Source organism: Sycon ciliatum, chromosome 7, assembly GCF_964019385.1.
Source record: "Sycon ciliatum chromosome 7, ocSycCili1.1, whole genome shotgun sequence".
Classification (NCBI taxonomy): Eukaryota; Metazoa; Porifera; class Calcarea; order Leucosolenida; family Sycettidae; genus Sycon; species Sycon ciliatum.
In genome coordinates this window covers 10,407,495-10,420,759 of record NC_088649.1, presented here as the reverse complement: position 1 = coordinate 10,420,759, position 13,265 = coordinate 10,407,495, and the positions used below count along the sequence as shown (strand labels likewise).

The 13,265-nt window shown below is 46.9% G+C and overlaps 1 protein-coding gene across 2 annotated transcripts in view; it reads right to left on the bottom strand.

Moving 5' to 3' along the window:
* Positions 1–13,265, bottom strand: part of LOC135820959 (uncharacterized) — a 229,129-nt gene that overhangs the window by 183,840 nt on the left and 32,024 nt on the right. For both annotated transcript variants that reach the window (XM_065334020.1, XM_065334018.1), the window contains exon 5: positions 13,063–13,158. In XM_065334020.1, coding sequence (XP_065190092.1) covers positions 13,063–13,158 — 96 coding nt within the window. The remainder of the gene's footprint in view (positions 1–13,062; positions 13,159–13,265) is intronic.

Sequence of the window (13,265 nt, the reverse complement as noted above, 5' to 3'; positions counted from 1 at the left end):
GGTTACATTTGACTTGAAGAGTGGCTACCACCACATTGCTATGGCAGAAAACCACTGGAGGTACCTTGGTTTCAGTTGGGTAAACCCCCAGGGAAAAGCAGCATACTATACGTTCTGCGTCTTGTCGTTTGGGTTGTCAACCGCCCCTTACATTTTTACGAAGGTAACCAGGGTACTATTGCGTCGTTGGAGGGCAATGGGTATACGTTGCCAACTGTACATGGACGACGGGTCGGGAGGACATGCTTCTAAGGCAGGTGCTCACAAGGTAGCAAATCAAATGAAGAAATATCTCCAAAAGGCAGGATTTGTGGCTAATGAAAAGAAATGCCGTTGGGAGCCCTCTCAGGTGGTAGAGATGTTGGGTATGGTGGTTGACCTACGTGAGGGAGCTATCAGAGCCTCCGAAAAGCGTGTTAAAAAGCTTAAGTCGATGCTCAGCACAATGTCAGATAGCTGGCAACCATCAGCTAAGCTGGTAGCAAGGATGACTGGAATGATAATGTCCATGTCGCTGGCCCTGGGCCAGATTTGCAGGCTGAGGACTAGAGCCTTCTACCACATGATTCTATTGAGGAAGTCATGGGCAGCTCAAACAGTTTGGTCAAAGGAGGCAATTGATAACCTGAAGTTCTGGAAAGAATCTTTTGACAAATTGCACGGCCAGCCCTTCTGGAAGAAGGACCCACGTGTTGCAGTTATCTGTTGGTCAGATGCCAGCGACACTGGCTGGGGAGGTTTCATGGAGGGGAGGTTGGGTGTGCATGTTGCGAAGGGTGAATGGCCAAGTGAAATCAAAGAAAAGAGACTAAGTTCTACTTGGCGTGAGCTTAGGGCTGTCAAGCTTGTTTTGGAGTCATTGGCACCAAAGATTGCTGGGAAGGCTTGCATACATCGCACAGACAACCAAGCAGCGGCACACATTATTGAAAACGGTAGCCGCAAAGAGCATTTACAAGAGGAAGCTATGGCAATACACAAACTGTGCAGGCGTTTTAGCGTGAGGATTAGGGCAGAATGGGTACCTCGGGAAGAGAACGAGCTGGCTGATTATTATTCGAAGGTAGTTGACCAAGACGATTGGCAATTGAACCCTGCATTATTCCGGGAAATGGAGGGGAGATGGGGCCCCTACACCCTAGATTGTTTTGCCAGTTTTAAGACTAAGCAGCTCAGTAAGTACTGCTCCCGGTGGTGGAACCCAGAGTGCTTTGCGATTGATGCGTTCACCGTGGATTGGTCCATTGAAAGGGTGTGGATGGTTCCCCCAATCTACCTTGTTTCACTTACAATCGATATGCTGCTAGCATGCAGAACCCATGGCACTCTTGTTGTACCAGAGTGGCGGTCAGCCCCATGGTGGCCAAAATTGCATGACGGTGCTGCGTGGTACGGATTTGTGAAAGAGTGCGTGTGGTTGCCAAAGGATGAGAATACATTCTTGCCGGGGTCATGCCCATGGAATTTCTTTGGTTACGGCATGCCGAAGTCCGAGATCATTGCTTTGAAATTGCGCGCAGTTAGTGGCTGCGATTGCTGACAGCATACCTGGCACGTGTTTGTATGCGGGAGAGCCTGAGTATGTCTGACGGTGCATGAAATGAGAGCTTGCGGAAGTTTGCCCCCATGCTACAGGTGTGGTAGGGCAAGTGCTATAGGCACACATACAGCTATAAGCTGCCCGGTTAACACGCACAGACGTATCAACTAGAAGTTGCACCCAGAGCACTAGCTTTGCAAAAAGGTGAGTCCATGAGTTAAGTATGCTAGCCAGAATATAGATAATGCCGTAGGTACGCATGTAATTTTGCACGGGCGGGCGGCCTCCAGGCGCTTTGTAATCATTGTTATGAGAGAGGTGTAGAAAAGCGATTGGAGCACTTGCCCAGGATGTCACCACAGCTATGATGACAGTCAATGTTGAAGTGTCGTTGTGTTCGTTTTCATGTTCGTCACCGTGGTCTGGGCCCCCACACATGAAATTTAATTATTCTGTCGATGGTTCGATGCGACATTAAGCGTTTGTTTGCATTGTTTCTGGGTGGGGTGTATGTTGCGAGTGGTGCATGCGGTCATGCACGGAGTTGTGCTACAGGCATACAGGGACACTACAGGTGTCAACCCGAGCAGCAGGCATGATAAGGGTGAAAGCTACAGGCTTACAATTATGACTCAAGGTGCTGCGGCAGAGCCAACCGAGAGCGGTCGCTACAAGCAATCGAGCTAAGGAGGAGGAGGCAGCCAGTGGTGCAGACGTGATCATGCTGTTCTTCGACTGTGTGCTACAGGCAAGTCAAGTCAACAGCCAGAACGCATGTCTCAGGAAATGATGCAACTTGCTTCCCATTTGCCAAGTGTTCTCGCCAGAGCAAGGGCGCCGGCAACATTGAAAAAGTATGCAGCCTGCTTCCAGCGCTGGAGGCCGTGGGCGGTCAATCAGGGTGTCGCAGCTGTCGGTGCAGACTCCTTCCACGTGGCGTTGTACTTAGTAAAGCTGATCAACGAAGCAAGGACGGCTGCGCCGATTACGTCGGCTGTATGCAGTATCAGTTGGATGCACAAGTCACACGGTCTCGCGGATCCATGTTCCAATGATGTCGTGGCCAATGTTCATCAGGCTGCAAAACGTATTCTAGCCTGCCCGAAGAACAGAAAACAGCCACTGAGCAAGAGTGTTCTCAGGAAGCTGTCCAAGGAGTATCGACGGTCAGAATCTCTCCAAGACTTGCAAGTAATGACGTTGTTAGCAACTGGCTTTGCCGGATTGCTCCGTTGGAATGACTTAACACAGCTGCGGGTTGACGAAGTGCTGATCAAGAGCCAGTATGCGGCCGTCTTCCTTGAGGTCAGAAAGAATGATCAGCTTCGCCATGGCAATTGGATATTCATCGCACGTTCCAAGGGTGAAGCATGTCCTGTACACCTCTTGGAAGAGCTGGTCGCTAGAGGTGGACACCTACAGCAGTCACCTTTATTTGGCAAAATCTCACAGCATCGAGGCAAGAAGGTGATCCGTGGTCAGATGTCCTATTCCAGAGCAAGGGAGTTAGTTCGCTGTGCAGTATCGAGAGTCGGCGAAGATCCGAATGTTTACGGCCTGCATAGTTTACGTTCCGGAGGTGCCAGAGCGGCAGCAGCTGCCGGCATCCCGGACAGGCTAATCCAGAGGCAAGGCGGCTGGAGAAGCGAAAAAACAATGAGAATGTATTTCAGTGAGTCTCTGCCTAACATGCTGAGAGTGTCTCGCTGCTTGGCAGTCTAAATTCCGCCAGCTATGCTTTGTCCCTCTTGGAGCAGCTGTTGCTGCGACCCTGCAGTTCTATTGTTGTTTTTGTGGTGTGTACGAGAGAGTCGAAAAGAAATGCCTCTTTTCTTGTTGGATGAGAGCAACGAAGTAAACAAGAAATGCTGTTCTTTTCGAAACACGAGTGCACAGTTCAGAGTTCACAGACTGTCAGGGAGTGCGGTACGCACTGGCTGCACAGCGCGAAGTTGCAGCATGCACGTCAAGGGGCATGCTGGTCTGAAGACAGTGTTCTTTTTGTTCTTGCACTGCTGCTGTACAGTTGCAAATCCCACCCACCCACCCAATTGTATATTCATTGCTAGATATGTATGTGCATACGGATTTATTGGCTGAATAAGCAGTAGTGCGCGCGTATGTCGCGAGCATGTTTCCGCGCGCGCGCGCATGTGTTGTGTGTGTGTGTGTGTGTGTGTGTGTGTGCGTGAGGCCAATTTCAGATAATTCTGTATTGAGGTAGCTCATTGGCTTTAGACTGGCCCATTTGGGGTTATTCAGCATCTCCACTATTGTCGCTGGCGGCAGTTCCCATTACTCAGTGCACTGAGCCGCGGTGAACGCAATTCTATCGGAAGTTCATGTATCCAGCATACCATGGCTTGGATCGCTTACTGTCTTGCATTGTTTTCTTTTTGTTATGCTAAAGCGATGTGTACCAGGCTGCCACGAGAGAGCTTGGAAGCTCAGGGCCCTACGCTATGCTTTTTTGCCTTGATGACCTAGACAAAAAAAACATTATTATTATTATTATTATTCTCGTATCCGTCCCGAATGGGACTCACGACGGCAGAATTAACTGTGAGCATGTGTGTGTGAGAGTGGGAGAACGAAATGAAAAAGAAAAGAAGAGTCTTGTAATAAAGGTCAAATTTAAGAAGAGCAGTACTAGACTAAATGGCTGAGCAGATGTTACTCCATTGTTTTCTGTCGCGGGCATAGGTGCCGAGATCACGAAGGCAGCTGGGCTTAAAAATGCAGATAGGTGTGAGGCATAGGGATGTTATAAATTCTTTAAAAAATTCCTTTTTTTTAAGACATAACCTGGGATTCGAACCCGCACTATCGCGTCCTGCATGCATCCCCCGATACACTTCGCATACATACTAATTCTTCCAAGTTGCTTCACATTATGATCTTGCATTTGAAAGCCCTATTTGAATATGCATTGTGGCCTGCCGTCTTTGATGGTACGGTACGGTACGGGATAGGTACGGTACAGGTACGATCAAGGGTAATACGACACCGTCTCCCGTACCCTACCATCAAACACAGCTGGCCACATACAGCTGCCCGCAATATTCAAATAGGGCTTTCAAACGCAAGATCATAACGTGAAGCAACTGGGAAGAATGGGTATGAATGCGAAGTGTATGGGGGAATGCATGTAGGTCGATAGTGCGGGTTCGAATCCCAGGATATGCCTGAAAAAAAATAGGAGAATTGAAAAATTTATAACATCCCTATGATTTTTTGCCGTCAGATACGGAATAGCGCCAGGCGTGACACAAACAAACACACAAACGCACAAATACCAAATTATAGCTGTGTGGACCCTGGCTAGCGCCAGACGTTACTGAAGTAACGTCTTCTGCATAGCTACGGGAATAATTATGTTTAAATGCTTGTCTATGCCTGTGGCGTAGTTATATTAATACATATGCGGTGCAAGAATTGGAGCAGCTGTTGCTGCGACCCTGCAGTTCTATTGTTGTTTTTGTGGTGTGTACGAGAGAGTCGAAAAGAAGCCCTAGTTTCGACTCTTTGAGTGCCTGTAGTGACGAATCTCGAATTTCACTCGAAAATTCAATTTTCTGATGCTCCAAATTATTTTTGAGACAATCAACTTCAAGCCTCTACGTTACTGTGCCTTTTCTCACTCGCTCCAAAGGCACGCAAAAAAGGATTTTTCCCTGAGGATAGGTGCGTTAGCCACGGCCTGGAACAACATGTTACGATGAAAACCCGAGGGGACAATATACTGGATCTGATTATGTCTGACTATCTTTCTGATGTAACAGTCAGTTGCAAACCTCCCCTTGGCGCCTCGGATGTAACTCTGATGGCTGAATTTCCCACACAAGTGTCGGAGGAACGTCCCACGAAACGAGTATTCTGGCCCTACAACCTAGCGGACTGGCCTCGACTTTTTCATTTTTATCGTCAATCTGACTAGACCGCAGCCATCAGTCAATGTCCCAACAAAATTCATGTCATAATGTCACCGACATCATTTCACAAGGCATGAAGCAATTCATACCATCTCGTGACCTTGTAACCCGCCCGTCTGACCCTCCTCGGTGGACTCCTGACTGTTCAGCACAGGCGAAAGCAAAACAGGAAGCTTAGGACCGCTCCTGCGCGACTCCTCGTCCACAGCTACGAATGAGGGCCCTTCAGGGGACAGACGTTGCACTCACTATCTGCGCCAGCCGCAGGCAATACGCCTTGCCATGCCGAGGGACAAACTTTCACGTGGGAGCATGTCTGATCGAGATTGGTGGTCCACACTGAAGCAAGCAGGTGGTAGTGGGCGCAGCACAACCATACCAACACTTGTTGACACTAACGGCGTCCGGGTTACGGCCAACTTCCAGAAAGCAGAGCGCTTTGGCGCGTTCTTTTTGTCAAAGTGCAGCCTCGGAGCAGATGACTTTCCAAACCACCTGCTATCAGACGATCTGCCACCTATAACACCCCGCACCGAGTTTCGGCTTACTACCGTCCACTTTCGAACGGATACTGTCAGAAGAGAGCTCAGAAGACTGAATCCCATGAAAGCCACAGGGCTCTGAAGAATTGTGCCAACGAGCTCTGCTTGCATGCCGCCCGGCTATTCTCCTTGAGCTTTCGGCAGCAAGTGCGACCGAGGCTGTGGAAGGTTACCCGGGTTGTTCCGATTCCTAACCGTCCTTAATACTGGCTCAATATCCGATCATTATCCGAGTTCAATTCTCTCTATACTAAGCACATTCTTTTAAAATAAGAAGCAGTTCACTGAAACTACCACTTACATTATGTAAACTGTTTCCAGATGTGTTGAACATGTTTGTCTACAACTTGTAGCTTCTGTTTTTGAGTTTCACCACTTTAAGAATTTCTCAACTATGTTGAAATGTTGTGTCTTTCTATCTATATTTTTGACAAACTCTATTACAGGTCCTCCCTCATTATAACGAGTCCGGTTAGTACATAAATCCCGTTAGTAAATAGAAATCTGAAATCCCCTGGCGAAACGTGGTCTATACAACTGTTTACAGGTCCGGTTACAACATAATCCGTTAGTACATAAAATTCGTTATAACGACCCTTTGCCCAGGTCCCTGGAGTGCCAAACCCTCAGTATAAGATAATACTGACCATGCAGGACCAAGGCCAAAACAGGTAGGATAAAGCAGAAGGACCAAACGTAATTATATCTATGTATTCGCGAATATGGACGATCCTTTTCATCCAAGGAAGAGTTATGTTGAAGATTTTCAATTATCTTATAACGAGTTGAAGCATTGATAATTTATGTTGTATCGAGGGTAGCCCCAGTAAGTACGAAGTAGGGCCTATTTCACCTTTAGCTGCAAGTCCTGCTACAAGATAAGTCTCGTTATAAGACCACTTTTTCGATGGCCCAGAGATTATCTACTAACGAGGGAGGACCTGTATATTGCAATTTCAAATTTGGACTTCACGGAGAAATTTCAAAGTGTTAGGAAATTTGAGGCCGCATGCCACGTACTGCTCTTTTCTCTCCGAAACTCAACACTTGCAGGCCAGATATGAAAGAAAGAAAAAATCATCAGTCACACCACCGGGACTCGAACCAGGGACCTTGCTATTCGCGTGCAATGCTCTAGCCAACTGAGCTACAGTATGACTCTTATCCACAGTGATGGTAAATGCATGTGGCCTCAAATTTCCTAACACTTTGAAATTTCTCTGTGAAGTCCAAATTTGAAATTGCAATTTGTATTTGCTCGCAGTGGACATAGTTAGATGCGCTCCCCATGATATCAAGCGAATGGCCGAGGGCCCTCTTGATTGGTGTGAGTTTCCAGTATGATGCAAGCCAGATGTTGATAGATCGAAGAAGGATAGATTTACCATCACTGTGGGTAAGAGTCATACTGTAGCTCAGTTGGTTAGAGCATTGCTCGCGAATAGCAAGGTCCCTGGTTCGAGTCCCGGTGGTGTGACTGATGATTTTTTTCTTTCTTTCATATCTGGCTTGCAAGTGTTGAGTTTCGGAGAGAAAAGAGCAGTACGTGGCATGCGACCTCAAATTTCCTAACACTTTGAAATTTCTCCGTGAAATCCAAATTTGAAATTGCAATTTGTATTTGCTCGCAGTGGACATAGTTAGATGCGCTCCCCATGATATCAAGCGAATGGCCGAGGGCCCTCTTGATTGGTGTGAGTTGCCAGTATGATGCAAGCCAGATGTTGATTGATCGAAGAAGGATAGATTTACCATCACTGTGGATAAGAGTCATACTGTAGCTCAGTTGGCTAGAGCATTGCACGCGAATAGCAAGGTCCCTGGTTCGAGTCCCGGTGGTGTGACTGATGATTTTTTCTTTCTTTCATATCTGGCTTGCAAGTGTTGAGTTTCGGAGAGAAAAGAGCAGTACGTGGCATGCGGCCTCAAATTTCCTAAAACTCTATTATAGAAGAACAAAAACGGACCAAGGAACTACAAGTTACGCTATAATGTCCACTAACACCACCAGCAGTTACTAAACAATCAGCTCATGCGATAACATTGCACGACACTAACCGACGGTACCGACGTTCTACAACTAACTGGTTCTAAAACTAACTGAACCTTCCAAGTTGGAATACTGTCGGAGTGCGCATCCAAGATGTGCTAGAGGTTATAGCCAGTAAGTTGTAGAACGTCAGTAGAGGGGACGGTTTCAAATAGGAAATAGGTTGCAAACCGGAACGGACTCAATATTCACTTTCCCTCTTGGTATTTTAACCCTTTCAGGACCACTACTGATTCCACGTAATCCCGCTTAGGCACACGCTGACGCGTGCCTCACCCAGAGTATGCAGCTGCAAGATTTTATATTGTCACTCACCAGTGGCAGAATTTCTTCATCTTGGTCTCATCAGCAAGCTACAGATCTCCTCTCTCCAAATCCTTCAACTAGATGTCCAGCAGGAGCAACAGAATCGCCTTCATGCCATTTGAGGGCCGTCCCATTGCGCCTGAGTGAGATACTTTGCCCACCTCGACAAATTTCTTCGGTTTTGAAGTTTTACTCAGCGCAGAACAACGATTCAAAGTTCTCCAGATTCATGAAGGTCAAGCGAATCATTTGGGCTCTACTTCGCATGCGCCGTGCAACGATGAGTCATACGGGAAGTTGCCGTTTGAGAGGTACTGATAGATGCAGATCACTGCGCACGCGATTATTTGTCAAAAAGTTCAAGCGTGTTTGTGTTTCGCTCTTCGACGCTCCATGAATCCACACCGCGCTATATCAAACGACATATCACTGGAAAGATTATTTTCTCATCTTTCCAACGAGCTATCATTTGCGATGATCGGACAAAGGCCACTAGAGTTACGATAATTTGACCACTGGTGTATGTGCACTGTACAAATGTATGCCCTGTAGGACGAGTATACTCGTCCTGGGGAATACAGCGTAATTTTTTTGGACGAGTTAACTCGTCCTCGGTCCTCAAAGGGTTAATTAGAAAACATATGTCACAGTGAGACTACCATGTGTTTTATTCCGAGCCAAAATTTAATGGCTCTGCGATGACCAAAACGCCATACCAAGCAGGCGAGTTTTTGACGTGTTGCTTCTCACTGCGACTTAAGAGAGCATGTCTGAGAATACCAAAGTATGTGTGCAAGTGGATCTCTCCGATTTCGCTCAAAATTTGCAGGTAGGTTCCCTTTGGGGTGTGGATCGATTGGGCAAAGCCCTTGAAAAAGTTTCTGAAGGGAACCTTGAAATTTGCATACCCCTCAAAAATGGCCGAAATATCACATTATTTATGGGTCTAGAAACGAGTCACGACACAGCGTATACGAACAAGCTATGAACAAAACTCCATCAAGCCAACATTGCCTCACCTTAGAAGAGTTCCTGGAGCAGTACCGCTTAGCCACGCCAGCATCCCAGAAGACGAGGTCCATCACCCCCTGACGCCACAAATGATCGTCTTGAAAATAGCCAATTTACAAGCGCTGGCAAAACAGCCAGCTACGTCCTCAATTGGCCAGAACTATACACCGGCAGATAGTAGAACACCTCTTCTAGCGCTGAGGACATGTCCCCCATCTTCCTTTTGGGGTTTTCTTGAAATAAACTTTTTTGAATTTTTCCACTCGACCATGCTGAAATACGGCCAAAGTCATACCTGCGCAGGAAAGCTCGCCCCTCCGTGACGTCTCCTCAGCAATTTCTACTCCAACACTACTCCCAAGGCCGCAGAACAAAGTGTAGTGTTGACTCTGACAAGGAAAAGCAGCGGTGATCACTTGTCACTCCAAACGACAAGCTTCTCCTTGCGCCACCAATAATTTTTTGTGCGACTGTTGATGCAAAAGTGACTGAAGGCCTAGCGCCTGAGCGCAGTTTTTGAATTTTATTGCAAGATGCACGGTGAGATCGCGTGCTCTGTGACGTAGGATGACGCTTCCTGCATCACGATATCGTGATGCAGGAAGCGTCATCCTACGTCACAGAGCACGCGATCTCACCGTGCATCTTGCAGATACGCAGCCATCGATCGCGAACGTGTCTGGAACGCTACTCGGAACAGACCATGATGGCAGAGGTGAGATGGGCTGCATTTCCTGCTTGATCTGCTGAGAACCCCCACAAACTGTCCTAGGAGTGTTGCAATGGCAGCAAGCCGTTGAAATATACCCCGTAGGTCTACAGCATGGACAATTATTCGTCTTTCACACTTACCTCCTGCAATCCCGAACATAGTCCAAAAGTAAAAGTCCCTAGTTTTCATGTCGATGCTCGACAAAAGCGGCTAGATCGGTCCCTTTGTGTTGACTGGCACGCGAGCAGCACTGGCTGCACGCACTTGTCGCGTGAACTGCATGAGAGATTTCTTACGTCATAAAGAATGTGATTTCATCATCATTTCCCTGGTCTTCGACCTACATGGTCAGGGCCTAGGGAAAGTCCCGGTTCGTAGGCGTACAGCACGGTCAGCGTGTTCTTGAGCGCAGTAACAACACAAGTGTGATCACTTCCAGACCAACGCCACAGCCACGGGCGTTCAAGGCGAGTAACAAGCGCACTTGACAAAGGTCACTCTGAAATTTCGTGAGCCGTGGGCCACGCGACTTGGCATTTTTGCGTCACAAGGCACGTGATTTCACACTGCATCTTGCAATAAAATTCAAAAACTGCGCTCAGGCCTTCAATCACTTTTGCATCAACAGTCGCACAAAAATTATTGGTGGCGCAAGGAGAAGCTTGTCGTTTGGAGTGACAAGTGATCACCGCTGCTTTTCCTTGTCAGAGTCAACACTACACTTTGTTCTGCGGCCTTGGGAGTAGTGTTGGAGTAGAAATTGCTGAGGAGACGTCGCGGAGGGGCGAGCTTTCCTGCGCAGGTATGACTTTGGCCGTATTTCAGCATGGTCGAGTGGAAAAATTCAAAAAAGTTTATTTCAAGAAAACCCCAAAAGGAAGATGGGGGACATGTCCTCAGCGCTAGAAGAGGTGTTCTACTATCTGCCGGTGTATAGTTCTGGCCAATTGAGGACGTAGCTGGCTGTTTTGCCAGCGCTTGTAAATTGGCTATTTTCAAGACGATCATTTGTGGCGTCAGGGGGTGATGGACCTCGTCTTCTGGGATGCTGGCGTGGCTAAGCGGTACTGCTCCACGAACTCTTCTAAGGTGAGGCAATGTTGGCTTGATGGAGTTTTGTTCATAGCTTGTTCGTATACGCTGTGTCGTGACTCGTTTCTAGACCCATAAATAATGTGATATTTCGGCCATTTTTGAGGGGTATGCAAATTTCAAGGTTCCCTTCAGAAACTTTTTCAAGGGCTTTGCCCAATCGATCCACACCCCAAAGGGAACCTACCTGCAAATTTTGAGCGAAATCGGAGAGATCCACTTGCACACATACTTTGGTATTCTCAGACATGCTCTCTTAAGGTAGCAGCCTGGTCCTAAATTTCATATGGCATTCAATTGACCGTAAATTTGGTGTCTCTCAATGGATTTGAGTGAAACTTGCACCACACACTCCTGCCACTATGCTGGCCCTCTGGACATGATTTAAAAGTTCTTGCGCCTCACTGACAGGCTTTACAGGCCGGAAAAACTCAAAATTCCGGCATAGTGCCACGGTTGGCGAGCCACCCAGGAGCCAAACAAATACATTTACAAATTTTTCACATTTTCTAGCCAATTCTGTCCGTGCGCAGGATCCAAACCTAAAAAACGCCCAGAAGCAGCCGTGGGTGGTGGGATAGGGCCCTTCAACGTGGCCCTGGAATCTGTCACAACGGAACGAGTGGGCGTTCTGTCACAGACTCCCACAGACCCAAGTCAATTTTTGAATTTTTTTAGGTTCAGGGCGTGCTACGAGGTCGTACCTTTGATACAACATCCGGTGCTTGGACCTCCACAGCAAGCCATTTCCACAGCGCTTCAAACCGATTCCAGGATACCCTCCAAAATCGGCAAAGACTACCACTCACGTTCCACTACTGCCTAGTACTGAATCCTACTTGATTTCTTGACACGACTCAAACTTGCCAAAGTCAATAAATCAATGTCAACTACAGTAATCAAGCCACATATCTGCAACGTCACGAGGGTGCTGGCAAAAGTCCTGCAGCCCAATACGTAGTTTTTGACGTGATTTTTTGGACTTTTTGGACTTGGAGCAAAATTCTGCACACTTTCGCGTGTTTCCATGATACGACAAGTTGCGCACGGTCTGCTCACATTCAAATACAGTGCTGCTAACAAATGACAGCATGCAACAAAAAAATCTTTCCTTGCAAGGGCACATTTTCGGCCATAACTCTTGAACGGCTGGTCGGATCGAGACACAATTTTCAGAGATTTTGCAACTGTTAATGCTCTTTCAACTGATGTAGCACTCGATATGAATTAACAAATTCGATTTTTCAGGGATTTTACGACCAGGCTGCCACCTTTTAAGTTTTACGTCTTTCGAAAAATCAACTTCTTGTCGCAGGTAAACAGTGGATCGCCTCTCTCCAATAAAGCACCTTATACCAATGAAAACTTATGGAAGAACACACAAGGCTTATTGTTACTCTGTACTAGCCGTCGAGAAGCGATAGCAATTACCTAATTTCAGAACTCAGAGTGAATTTGACGTGCACTCTAAAACCTTTCCGGTTTGGAGCCACCTCTGATTTGAAGCGAAAAATTGGGCAACTTGGAGGCAATGGGCCAATGCAAAGGAGTGGCTCAGTTCGATTGACTCTGGCCTCAGAGCAAACTTTAACATGCCAGTTTCCTTCCACAAACATATTTCGAGTGAACTATCCATGCTGATGATCGGTTTGAATCCTTACAAATTTGGCTTTCGAACCATTCCGGTATCGAACCGTCTCCTCTAAAATCGGTCAGTGTCATGCAATGTTATCGCATGAGGTGATTGTTTAGTAGCTGGTGGTGTAAGTGGGCATTATAGCGTGACTTGTAGTTCCTTGGTCCTTTCTCTATTCTCTCTAAACTAAGCACATCCTTTAAAGATAAGGAGCAGTTCACTGAAACTACTACCTACTTACAGTATCGTGGCTATTAAGATTCAAATTAGCAGCACACAACAACTTCAGACACTCCAAGTGTTTCTGAAGAGTGGCAGCATGAATTGCAGTCCGGCCCTGTAGACAAGCAAACAGAGGGAAGGAATTTCTTCGAAAGGTCATAAGTGATCATAAGATCCTCCTAAAAAAAAGGGCAGCAAGGATACATGAAACATAAAAAAGTC